Source organism: Alligator mississippiensis, chromosome 3 (assembly GCF_030867095.1).
Source record: "Alligator mississippiensis isolate rAllMis1 chromosome 3, rAllMis1, whole genome shotgun sequence".
NCBI lineage: Eukaryota > Metazoa > Chordata > Crocodylia > Alligatoridae > Alligator > Alligator mississippiensis.
In genome coordinates, this window is record NC_081826.1 from 234,574,023 (window position 1) to 234,587,309 (window position 13,287).

Genomic DNA, 13,287 nt, shown 5'->3' on the forward strand with positions numbered 1-13,287 from the left:
AGTTGCATTCCAGAGTTCACTGGTCTCCTCAAAAGGGTCACTTGCCATGAAGTATTTTTCCTCTTCTTTCATAATCACTCCTCTAGAAAAGATCAGGTTACCTTCTGAAAGAAAACACGTTCATATTCTTTATTCTGCTTTTGCTTTCTTAAGACCCTTGTCCCTTTCACATGGTATGTCCTCTTGCTTGCTTTGGGGCTTGAGGAATGCTTGAACCTCCATGCTATTGTTCTGTTGGCTACAAATGTCCAACTGGGGATCCTTAAAACTCTGGTTTATTAGGCAGATTGAAACACTGTAATGAAGTCAAATCATAACCTTGGAGCTGGTCCCCTTACATGCACACACATGCACACACACAGTAGCAAGCTACAAATGTTTGGGGGGGGGGGGGCACCAGAGTTGGGTATACTTATCCCACAAGCACTGGAGTCTGCCATCGATGGCCAGTCGAGGCTTCTTCCAGGGTGGTGGTATCTTCCAGAAGGGGGTCGCCAGCTGGTCCTTCTGGCTGGACAGGTCGGGTGCTGGTCAAGTTGGAGATCAAGAGGGCGCCACTGATGGTCACTTTTCACTGCTTTTTATCTGTCCTTGGCAGACTTTGGTGACTCCCCAGTTTTCAGGTGTGCCCAATCTAGGGGATGTTGACCCTTGTGGGACTTCCCCCTCTGTGGCTATTGGATGGCATCTGTCAGCCCCAGAGGTCATCTGCATGTACATGCAGGTTTGGGAGTCCGTTGATGAATTTTGAATAGGGCTCTGGGAGTGGTCGATCTGGAGATATTCAGCCCCAAAAGTTGGTCCCCAGGGTTGATTAACTCAGAACAGGGCTTCTAGCCCGTGAACAGTGAAGTTTCGAGAATTTCTGGTGGCTACATTGTTTTCTATTGATTTCTTTCTTGGTTGATCTGTGGTTTCCCTAGGTGTTAATTGGTGCTTGTTACTGAAGCCTGGTACTGTGTTAGGCAGACAAGGTTCCTTGGCTGAATCTGATATCTTTTATTAGACCAACCCAAATAGTTGGAGAATAGTTATTAAGCAAGCTTTCGGGTTTAAAAACCCTTCATCTACACCCTGGTACTGTGTTAGGCATTCAATCACTTTCACTTGTTCTTTCAGGGGCCTGCCTGATACAGGGGGAAGCAGGGGTTTGATTCCTGCCCTTGTTAACATTGTTACAGTGTATAACTTACTTCTGAAACTAAAACACATTTAGTTAAAAGGTGAAGAATATAAAATATAAGCTACAAGAGTAATGCCATGAAACACAAATAGATAAAAATACCAAAATACAAGGGGAGATACAAAATGCACATATACAAACTTTAAAACACAATTCCTTATCTTACAGTGAAAGAAAGGAAGGAAGAAAAGGTAGAAGAGGAAAAACATATCCAAGGAGGGGAGAGCAACTGCAGGCAAGAGGAAAAGGGGGCTGTTTGCTACAGTTCTAAGATGCGTGTGGACAGAGAGAAACCTGTTTGGAAAGTCTGACTTGAGGATTTAACCCAGGTCATTGCTGACACCTGCTGGCTCGGTTGTATTTCCCCGATCTAAAATGTTTTGACTCCAGAGAGGAGGGCGCTGTGGGATAAACCTATGGCCTGGTTATTAGCAGGTCTTGGGTGACAGGCACTGAGCCTTGTGCAGACACTCCTAGCACATGCAAGCCGAACTGGTCCTGCCACTGACCACTACTGCTGACACCTCAAAAAAAGCGAACAGCCCCGATCTGGGTTGGGGTATATTTCAAGGCTTAGTGGGGCGGGTTGATTCTCAGCACCAGCCCAGGAAAAACAGTTCCTGGCGACATTTTTCAGATGTCCAGCCAGTCGGCGGGGCAGGGGCCCTCCGCGGCGCTGGACGGGAGAAAGCCGCACAGCGTCTGCAGCCACTTCCCGGTGACTTGAAGTTTCCCCCAGGGGTCCTGGATGCTTGGCAGGTTTCCCTCGAAGGGACACAGCCTTGTAGTGGGGCTTGTTTTTATTCTGGGCACTTAGTTTCTTGCTTTCCAAGGGGGGGGGGGGGGGGACGACGACTATTTTGAGTCAACCGTGTCACTAACTCCTTCCAGTCGAGGCATGAGGCCCCCCGTCCCCCGCGTGGTGTTGTGCAGCCGTCCCCTCAGCCGGGCTCCCTGAGGGAAGCTCCCCGTAGCTCCCCCCGGCCTGAGCTCAGGCTGCGCAGCTCCCCCGGGAGTCGGGGCATTTCCAGGGAGCTTCCCTCCTCAGCTGGGAGCGGGGCCAGCGGAGCAGGCCCCCGAGGCTGGGCCGGGCCGGGGCGGGGCCTGCGGGGGGAGGTGGCTGCGGTCACCTGCGGCGCGAGGCCGCCCTCACGGTATTTAGGCGGGCCGGGCCGGGAGCCGCGGCAGGCGGGAGTGGAGTGAGGTGTCAGCATGACGGAGGGCGGCGTGGAAAACCCGGTCTTCGAGCCGCCCAGCCCCGACCTGAGGCGGCAGCAGCAGTGTAGCGCCGGCCCGCCTCCCGCGCCGCAGCAGGTGTACGAGGAGGGGCCGTGCGGCTGGGGCCGCTTGGCCCCCCGCGCCCTGCAGCTCTGCAACAACGCCGAAGGCTACCTGGCCGCCTACAGCCTGCTGGCCATCTTCCAAGGTAACCGCGGCCTCTCCTCGCCCTCCTGTTGTCCCCACCCTCAGCTCTGCGGCAGCAGGCGCCGCCGCCGGCTCTTTGCAGCGAGGGAAGTTGAGGTTGGGTGGTAGAAAAATCTCTCTTGATGAGGGCGTACCCAAAAACCGGGAACTCTTGGTTCTGAAATGATACTTTTTATTAGACCAACTGGGGAACTGTGAGGAAATAAGGCCCTGCAGCAGGTTGCCTGTGAGGTGGTGGCATCTCCATCCTTAGAGGCTTTCAGGGGTGAAGCCCTGGCTGGGATGATGCAGCAGGGGCTGGGCTGGGTGACCCCCCCCTTCCCCCCCCCCCCCCAGCAGGGGCAGGAAGGCACCTCTCCATGCTTCCCAGCTGATACTTGTGGATGGGGCTTGAGGTGACTTGGGAGTCTAGTCCTCCAGCTATGGGGCTGCCTGTGGAAGCTGCAACTTCTCTCTCAGGGGAGAGAGTAGGGTGGTGGGGTGCCACTCCTCCCTCTGCTCCCTGCTTTGAGGACAAGGTGTCCCACCCCAATGGGCTGCTGCTTGGTTGAGGCTGCAGCATCCTTGGAGTCGGTCAGTTGCCAGCTCTGGATGCCAGCCTTTGTTTTCTTGATGGCAGTGTGCCCTCCTAGTGTTTCCTCCACCCACTGTGGGATCTTGGGCTGTTGCTGAGCTGGGAGCCGAGTGCTTGTTTTGGGAGCTGACTTGAGATAACATACCACAGCAGTGTTGGAAAATGGTTCTCCAAAAAACCTTCTCCCAACCCAAAATCCATGTCTTTCCAACTAAGCAATGACAAGCAATAGCTGTGTGCCAAGGCAAGCTGGTGCTGCCTTTCACTCCCCAAAAAAGTATTGGTGAACTAGAAGTGGTTTTTTAAACCCTTGCTTTCCTCATGCTGCTAACCAGTGTAGCACTGGAAAGAAACCAACAGTGGATTCAGCTAGAGCGTAGTGCATCAGCCTGGAGGGCCCTAATCCTGGCAACCTATAACTCTGGGAAGTTGTATGTGTACCCAAGTCTTGTCAGGACTAGGACTGACACAGGCAGGGTAACTTAAGCAGGTCTTGCAAACACCTTGGGCTTTATGGAGTCTGAAACAAATAGTTTCTTTCTGACTTTAAAATCGGTGGTTCTTGACCTTGTTGAGCTCAAGGCTCCCCTCACTCTTGAATACAGAAAAATAACAGCAATCTTTCTGTTGCCAAGAACTCTGGTCAGACTGTTTTTAACACTATGGATTCCCATTTGAAACTTGTTTACCTTGTGACTCACATTTGCACATTAGACAGTTTTTCAGTGCTCTGTGGCACCCTTGAAAGGATTAAGGCACTCTGCTGCATCCTGGTTGAGCATCATTGTCATTACTATACACCAAAACCAATCATTAAGTCTTTATGACTTTAATAACCTGCAGAAAAGCTTGCAACAAATAGATGGCAGTTCAGTTTGTCATCATACAAGTAGTCTTAGTGAAGTCCTAGAGATGTGGGAATTAGTTTGTCAAGTACCTTCTAGATGGCATAGGTAGTGTAGCTTGAGTATGGATGTGGGTCCAACTCCCATCAAGGAACCATATGTATAAAGTATCTGATGTTTCTTTAGAAGCTGTTTGAAATAAGTTATTTTGTGAAAATGAATTTATGAAAATTCTTCCATATGGAGGTGAGGTGGGAGGCAAGAGTCTAAATTCCTTTCTTGGACAAAAGGCAGAGAGCCCTGTGCTAACAGTAGCCCATAGACTGGTTATGAGGGCACTTGCTTGGGTAGTAGAAGACTTGGTCAGAGCCAGGTAGGCTCTTCTGGGACAGAGGCTTGTCTTCAGATTTTGATCAGAAATGTGATTCTGGACATGATTTTTGGAGACCTGAACCACTTTCATGAAAAGCTCTTATTTTTGAGAAGTTAACATCATCTGATGAACTTGATGGATGCGGTGGTGGGGAATTCCACCGAGTAAGTCTAGAAATGTGGCCCAGATAGATTTGCTTACCTTTTTGAGATAAGAATCTGTATAGACTCGGATATAATACTGCAGACACTTAAAACTTCTTGATATAGGTCAGCCTTGGTTGCTATCCTTTTAGTAGTAAAATTGTGAGCTATTTTGAGCAGAAGCTGCCACTTATGGTGTGCTATTCTGATGTACATAACCTCTGCTGGACATGGGAGAAAGCAGGTTAGCTTCCTACTGACACTTGGCAATCTTGCTCTCATTGAAAATTTGTTTTCACTGTGTCTGGGGAGTTAAGGGTTTTCTAAAGTGTCTTCTAAAGCACCCAGGCTTGACTCAAATGCTAAAGGAGTTGTAGCACTCTGGCAAACAGTGCCATTAATCTATCAACATTTAGAAACTACTATCAAAGGCTCTCTTGAAAATCATGTTGCTCCAAATATATTTGGAAATTGGAAGGGGCATGGTAGGATTAGTTTGGTTTGGTTTGTTTTTACTAGGCAAACTTCTTTACTTACAAAATTCATATGTTTAGATGCTAGTAGCATCCAGGTTTTTATAGTTAAGTGCCTTAAATTTTTGGTTTCATGGTGCTTGTATTACTTGGCCTTAAATGAGTAACTTTATGCATGTCTTTGTATCATTTTTGAATGGTACAAAGTGGAAAAATGTTTATGGTCTTTACCAAGGTTCAAAAGGTTTTATAACAGGCCAAATGAGTTGAGAGTAGCTTTTTCAAATGGGAATTGGCACTTTAATGATCTATGCTAAACCCAATTGGAAAACTTGTTTGATTTGAACTGCAAACTAAACTCTTCCTTATTCCTTGTGGTACCAGTCACCAAGTTGCTATATTTGTTTAGTTCTTGAGTATTAAGTATCTCTTTGGGCCATGGCCCAAAATGGTGAATGGCTCTTAAAGTACTGGGTGCTGACTTGGACCTACAAGTTGTATTTCTGGTTATGTAGCACACCATCCTTGGGTAACTCAGAACTGCATTGAGATCCACATGCATGTTTGCATACTGAGCACTACTGCTGATGCCGCCACAAAAGTTAACAGCTGCTTGCACTAATGAGACTTATTTTAGGCTTTCACTAGCAGGAAACTTGCTTATTTCTTCCTGAAACAACACTTTTATAACTATAATGTAGGTGAAGCTGCTGTAGAAAGCTATAAAATACTAATAATATTGTGGTTAGTGAGGTTGAAACATAACTTTATGCCAGGTTCCAAGAAGACTTGGGCATACAAGTAAAAAGCCACTGCATAGCAGTTTGCTACTCTTACAGGTGGCCACCCTCACTAGGCACCTGTCCTTGAATTGAAAGCCTGTACCTGCTTGATGTTCTGATTTGGCATGTCTGGACTGGCTCTAGCTGAAATTAAGGTAATCCCTATGTGAACCCAGTGGGAGTGAGAAACTAGATTGTGATGTTTGTGGGAGATGTGCTCTATCTACATTGAACACATCCCAATAGGTGTGGGGCCTGAAATAGCTGTGGCACCTTTCACTTTCACTGCAACTGCTAAACATGGAGGTGGTCATGATTCTCTATAATAGAATAATTAGAGTACCCCACTAGAAGTAGGGGAGCTGGATGCTGTTCTTCTGTTGACTTAATTGAGTTCCAGCATACATTTCTGACCTCCTAGAAGAGTGCCCTAGCCACTTGGCTGTAGACTTATGGAGATGGAGAACAGAGATCCTTTCTGTTGCAGCTCTGCTGCTACTAAGAAATGACAGGGTGTATGGTTTTGAGGCTTTGGGTTTTGTTTTTTTTTTTTTCCTTTCGGGACGGAAGAAACTTCATAGCTTAAGGGCAAGGGTACTGAATTGTGTGGAGGAAGTTCCCTGGTCCTCTACATCTTGTTAGAATCCAACTACCTGTTTCATATTTGGGGGGGGGGGGGGGGAGTACCAATCTGTTTCCCAGATTCACTGTACATCAGAGACTTGCCCTCTTGTGGGCCTAAGCCACTGAGCTACACAGCCATGCATTCCTGCTATATCAAATGCATTTTTGCATTGCTTTTTGTATTATAGCCTAGCCTTCGTAGGTGTGAAAGGCACCCATGCTCAGAACCACCTTCAAATTGGGGTTAGGGCACCATTTTGGAAGTCTGAGGGTGTGGGTCTGAGGTGGAGGAAGACATGGAACCCTTGTCTCCTCCTTCAAAAGAACCCATATTTGGCTTTGGATGCATAAGAGGAATATTGCTCCTTTGGCAGCTGAATTTTAAAAAGAAAGGTAAGTTCTCGCTAGTTTTCATCCTTGGGAGGATTCCAGGTTCTGGATCCCAAGTACTACATGAAACCCTATTTTGATCATCCAGGCTAGGGACAGACATTCAAAAAGCCTGAGCCTGAATTGATTTTATCTTTGCAGGTTAGTCTAACCTGCCTAGCTTGAATCAGTTTGCAACTGTACAGAATTTCCCTCTGAACTGAAGAAATGCAGGCATATGCCTGCAGTGGCTTGGGCTAGAAACTGAGGGGAGGGGGGGGCACTAGAGCAGCCCTCCTTTTCCTTCCATAGTGCTGAGTAGGGTATGGCCAGGCCCTGGCAGGACCTTTGATTAGGGAGGGGTTTAAACCCCTACCCTGCCTGCACATTCCCAGGCTTTTCCCTGCTTACTGCTTAAGGCGTGAGTGTTGCCAGACCCTAGAGGCAAAACAGGTGTGTGGAGTGATGCAGCACTTTTCAGTCTCCCCCTCCTGGATTCTTCATACTGTCTGCAAACCTGACAGGTGAGGGAGTCAGCAAGGAGCTGATAACACAGCATTTATCAGCCCATCAACAAAACAAAAGCTTCTCATTGGTTCAAGCTCTTCTTAAACAGCTTTTTCCAAGCAAGGAATGGAGGAACACTACCAGTTCAGCTGTTGACTAAAGCCCTAAGTGGACACTGTTTTGTGTGCCTGTTCCAGTGAAATTGGATGGACACTTATACCTACCCACCTCTGCATTACCTAGCATACTACCTGCTTGGGGTCTGTGGGGTTGGGATCCATACTGTGGGAGATGGGGCTAGTTCTCAGTGATTCCACTTGATGCATGACCTATTCTGTGTTTTCCTTTTGATCTAAAATCTTTACTCCAGACCCTGGATTCTGTTGTGAAACCAGGTGCTCTAAAGAAGTATTATGTGAACTTGTCTGTCCTTTTTGTATTGATTTGAACCTCTGTAAATAAGACTGCTATTTATAGTCTTACAGTGTTGCTAGTGTCAGTGGGAGTTCTGAGAAAAAGTTTCTCTTGCTTAACTAGCTTTAATTGCCTCCTGTTACTAAATAGTAATGATGCATCAGATGACCATGTGTAATAGGGAAATGTTCATTCATTTAAAATATAATTGAAAGTTAATAGTGATTGTCAGGAAAAGCACTGCATATGCACATGTAGACTCTCAATGAGATGTGCATCTAGCGCTTAATTCAAAGTAAGTTTATGCACTGGCAATATGCTACAAAGTGTCTTAAACTAATGCATATTGTATAGTTAATCCATCTCCTGGGTTAGGGAGGGATAAGAAGCCTAACTTGATATCAAAGTGGCTTAGACTTGATATCCAGGTTATAAATTTGTCTTATGGAAGGGCAGTGGGGGACAATAGGTCACACTTTAAAAGAATATTGTAGCTCTTGCATATCCCAACTCCCTTTAGATCGTATCTAAAACAAACTTCCCACAATTGTTTGGAAAATGGTAGATGCAGAGTTACAGTAGTCCAAACAACTGAAATGCCATTGTTCACGTAGTGATATGGTGCAAAATCACTTCTGATGTAGCTACAAGTCTATCTGCCTTCCACACTTCAGAAGCCAGTATCTGAGAAGGTGAAATGTTCTTTGCCTATGCCAGTTCCCAGAATACTAAAATATCACCAGTATTATCCAGCATAGTATTGCATCTTTTATTGAGCCTCCAAATAATGTGTCAAACAGTTCCCTAACAACTTTTTTCTTACGTGGGAAGGAGGGAGCTCTCAATTTTTATTGGAGCATAAAATATTGAAAGCTGAGAAATAATTCAGCAGATTGAAATGGAGTAGTGTGCATACATACTAGTGTGGTCTAACTTAAGGCTTGTCAGCAATGCTTAAGACTTAATGAGCTTTTTATAAAGACTTTGCAGTGTAGTAGTCACTCCTGAAAGCAGCTACCATTATTAGTAGCTAATAGCTTTTTGTATGTCACACAGAACTGGCTAGAAAACTGCCTGCTTTCATTTGGCTTTGCCTTTTCTGGCCTCTTACGGTGTTGGTATTCCCACATTTCTGGAATATATCACTCTGAACTTGTAAGGCAGCATGTGCTTAGGTGACTAAATTTGAAATCTGAGTTGCTGCTGCATGTATGCATTTATGTATTAGCAAATCCAGAATACATGTCCAAGTCGAACTGCCATGAGTGGAGATCCTGCAGTATACAACTGCAGGAGGGAATGATAATAAAGACTGTCTTCACTCCTTTTTCCAAATATTGTTCTGTCTTCTGTGAAAATCCGGGCTTTGCTTGTGTAGGCAGATCTTGACTCCTTGTGCTGATGCCAGCAATAAGATAAATAGAGTAAAGTAGATTTGAAAATCATTGTCCACAACCCTACTCTAACTATATTCTGCCTATCTGGAGGAAGTTCAGGTACTTGAGCAAACATTTAGCAAGCAAAGCTAAGGGGGATATTGTTTATGGTGTGCGCTTTTTTTACTAAACATACCTTTCAGTTATGTTTTCTTTACAGTAAGATTTTTCTAAGACTGTTGGGAAGAACAGATTGTGAACTTGAAGAACATTACATATCCAAACTGATGTTTTAAATTATGCTTGGGCACAATGTCTGTAACAATGTAAGAGCTATTGGAACAGTATAAGGCAGGTAGGGATAGGGTAATCTCCTCTCTTTTTCCTTTTGTCTTGTCATAACTATCTTTCTTTCTCCTTCTCCAGGTATTGTGGTAAATGGCCTGGTAAATGTTAGCATCTCTACTATTGAAAAACGTTATGAACTGAACAGTTCCCTCACTGGATTAATCTCTTCAAGCTATGACATCGCATTTTGTGTACTGTCGCTATTTGTATCTTTCTTTGGAGAAAGAGGGCACAAACCGAGATGGCTTGCCTTTTCTTCATTTATGCTGGGATTAGGCTCACTTGTATTTTCCTTGCCACACTTCTATAGTGGAACATACCACTATGGATCCAAAATTGAAGGTAGGTGATGTGTCAATTTAATTTTTAAGAAAACAAAAGCCAGCAATACTACCATGTAATTGAACATGTATATGTTTGTATTAATACATTATATCCTCTATTCCAAATCTTCTGTCAGTTTTATCAGAAGTGTCTTATGAGAGAGTTTCTGTGGTGGGAGAGGGAACAACATTCTTTTTTCTACCTTACTGGAGGTTTGGTTATATTGAATTATACTTGCCTGTATGTAGCTGGGTTAGGTTCATGTGTAGGCTCAGAGTTAACTAGATTACACTGCACACGTTAAGAAACATAGACTTAAATGGTTTGGCTTTCCTTTCTGTTTTGTATAAACAAACACAATCCTACTTTCTAAGAGTTCTTCTGAATAGACTGGCTACAGGCATTGTAGCTTCTTTCAACCTGTGATTTATGTTTGCTAAACACTTTGTGCATCTCTTCTTAAAGAGGACTTCCTCCTCCCAGTCCTTTTATCAGATTAGTAGACCACAGCCAAGCAGTTTTTACTAGTCCAAAGTCTCTAGAAGCCAGCATGGCTTTGGGCCTTGGCCTCCCTTATTTTATTTTATTTTTTTTTCCTCTGGCATGCTTTCATTACATCAGGCAAGAATTGCCTGTGATTAGTAGGAGAAACTCAGTAGCTTTGGACAGTAAACTCTTTTTATTTTGGAACAGCTTGCAACTGGAAGATCTCTTGTGCCAAAAATACATCAGCCTTCTTATTTGATTTGGTACTTTCCCTGCTGCTACTCCTGTAAGTAGGGCTTCCTTTGATTTGTCCTATTTGTGTAGGTGCTTTTTCATAGCAAGATGTATTTTTACTGTATTTGTTTTCCTCCATCTTCCTGCTTCAGTCTTTCCTGTGTAAGTGGTATGTGGGGGGAGAGGGGAAGGAAGAACTATTGCACTCCAGCAGTCTCAGTCCATTCATCCTTGGTGTGCTTCCATCACAGTTACAGGACTTGGCTTAAAGCCCTAGGATCCTCATGCTTGCCTGTAGCTGTGACTTGTAGCTCTGGAAGTATTTGTTCAGAACTTGTCTATCTATTTTTGTGCTAGCTTAATGTCTCCCATGGAAGTGCTGTGAGGAAATAGCTTCCAAGGGGGTGGTATATGTGTGTGTGGCTTCATCTCCATCTACAGCTTTCTTTTCCTAGGTATGTCTCCTATTTGGTCTATGGCCCTGGCTTTCGGTTTGGGGAGGGAGTGGGGGGAGGAGGAACATAAGAAGAATCTAGCCATTCTTTAGAACAATAAAATTTTCTATTAATAGCTAATCAACTTAATCTGAGCTCAGTATTACAAGGTATCAAATCAAAGTGAGAGTATCTTGCCCTCCACATGCAAAGTTGTTGCTGTGTTTAACACGATGGGGAAGGCTCTTATAAATCGCTCCATCATCATAAAGGTAAATTTAGAGAGAAGAAAGTGAGTTCAATCACTGTATGTTAAGCAAAATCAATTGGGCATAACTAACTGCCAGAGAAAGTCGTGGTACTCGAGGAGAGATGGCCAAAAATGATTACTTGTGAACTGACCTTGTGTTGCATCCACTCCTTGCTCGAAAGGAGTAGATATAGATGATTCAAGTCCCTTTTTAGCCTTGAATAATGGTATTAAGATCTATGCTAATATTTTTATCCAGTTGCATAAATAATGCATTTTCTGAGGGTTTTTGTTTGGAAATCATAGCTTGGTATTTGAAGGTTGATCTGGGTTCTTGCCCACATCTCATGTAGTTGGGCTCTTTCTTTTTTTGTCTCAAATTTTATGCTATGTAAACTTTTTCTTTTAATGCTTTAATTTTTTTTTCTCAAGGTAAACCGTATCTAGGTATATATTTATACAATACATGTTTTACAATAGTTGCTACTAAAGTTGCATTAAGGTAGTCTACTCCAAAAATCTCTCTGATTTTTTCTTCTTGCCTACCTTGTTTCCTTTTGCTTTAAAAAAAACAACAACAAAAAAACCAAACAACTTGTTACAGTAGTACAAAGTGCAGGAAGTAGAAAACACACCTTCTAACAGGCAATAATTCACTATTCTTGGATGTTTCCACTCCTCCATTTTAGTAAGCAGTCTTTTTTTTTTTTTTTTTCCTTTTTAAAGGATCACACTTCCTTTCATTTAGGTGATTTTCCCCCCCCCCCCCCCCCCCAAATTGCTTTTGTGGGAATGTGACAAAATTGGGAAGATGCAATTTCTATGTTCTCTTACAATAGATGCCTACTACTTGAGGGGAGAGGAGGGTTGGAATGGAGTCTGTAACTCCAGGAATGGAGGTCTTGTGTGGATAAGTTCTCTTGGCATTTGGCTTGCCACTGAGCAGCTGGTTTGAAAACAATATTCAGTACTAGGTTTTTGTTTATTTTTTAAGCAAAATGTAAAACTTACCTGTTGATGTAAGTGTTCCCTCAATACTGCCAAAACTTTTAAATTGCAACAGTATTATTGTTTTATAAGACAGTTTGAGCAAAACTACTTGAAGTGTGAGACTTACAAATGGGCTTCATATAACTGCACTCCAGGAAACAGTTCATTATGGTGCTATTTTTGTTTAATGTTTGGCCCACTTTCAGGTAGGAAAAAGCAATTTAAAGGTGTGCTTGTGAAACTTGTTAATGAATTGCTTAAATTCCTCTGAAGTTGATTAGAAATGTTGCTTGTGCTGAGGAGGAAACAGAACTTCTCCTTTCTTGGAATAAACAGCACTGAGGGTAAGATACTGAACATGTCTGCTTCTCATGAGGCACAAATCAACATGCCCACAATATAGATGCATTGTGTCACTAGTTTGACAATTATTCCAACATGTAATTGGATATATAGAAACAAATGGATCTCTAAACTGTTTATCTTGGTTTGTAGTGTACTCTAAGCAATATTTTGGCTGTGAAATTCCTAACCTTTTAGAACGAAGATGGCCAATGACTAATCAACTCACTTTAATATGAAACTGTTTAAATTAGGATTAACAACTTTTTTTAATAAGTGCTTTTCACAACAGAATAATTCTGAGGTTATAATAAATCACTTATGCTTTTCAAAGCACTGTACAGAAACTGAGAAACCCTGAAATCCTTCGTTGCATGTTATTTCCCCACTTATTACAAGGGACTGGTTTTCTTTGTGACATGGTGATGGAGTCTACATGATGAATACAAGTTGTTTTGCCTAGTGAACTATATCATTCGCCTCCATCCTTTCTCTAAATGGAAAAGGGGTGGAAGATAAAGAACTTGAATTTTCTCATTATTTTGCTTTGAGCCATTGTCACTGAAATTAAGAATTGCTTCTGTAGGTGCAGAGTAGTATCTCCGCAAAGTATTGCTCAGCCAGTTTTGACTCTACTATCCTATTTTTAGGAAGATTTGGCATGCACTTGAACTACAACATCCAGTTCTAGTTCTCCAAATTATAATTCATGAGACTTGGCATTTGTCATGGGTGGATGTATGCTGTTCAGGGAACAGGCTAGTAAGGTAAAAGGAGGCAGTGTTGCCTCC

The 13,287-nt window shown here is 43.4% G+C and overlaps 1 protein-coding gene across 4 annotated transcripts in view; it reads left to right on the plus strand.

Annotated features, from left to right (window-relative positions):
- The first annotated feature begins 2,351 nt into the window (after window positions 1–2,351).
- Window positions 2,352–13,287, plus strand: part of SLCO4C1 (solute carrier organic anion transporter family member 4C1) — a 62,443-nt gene continuing 51,507 nt past the window's right edge. For 2 of the 4 annotated variants that reach the window (XR_009461081.1, XM_059724987.1), the window contains exons 1-2: window positions 2,352–2,609; window positions 9,515–9,778. Coding sequence is in view for 3 of the 4 variants with exons in the window: in XM_059724987.1 (XP_059580970.1) it covers window positions 2,396–2,609; window positions 9,515–9,778 (478 nt within the window). In the remaining variant the exon portion in view is untranslated. Of the gene's footprint in view, window positions 2,610–6,703; window positions 6,816–9,514; window positions 9,779–13,287 lie in introns of those variants that run through there. The other 2 variants (XM_059724988.1, XM_059724989.1) reach the window with 2 other exon arrangements.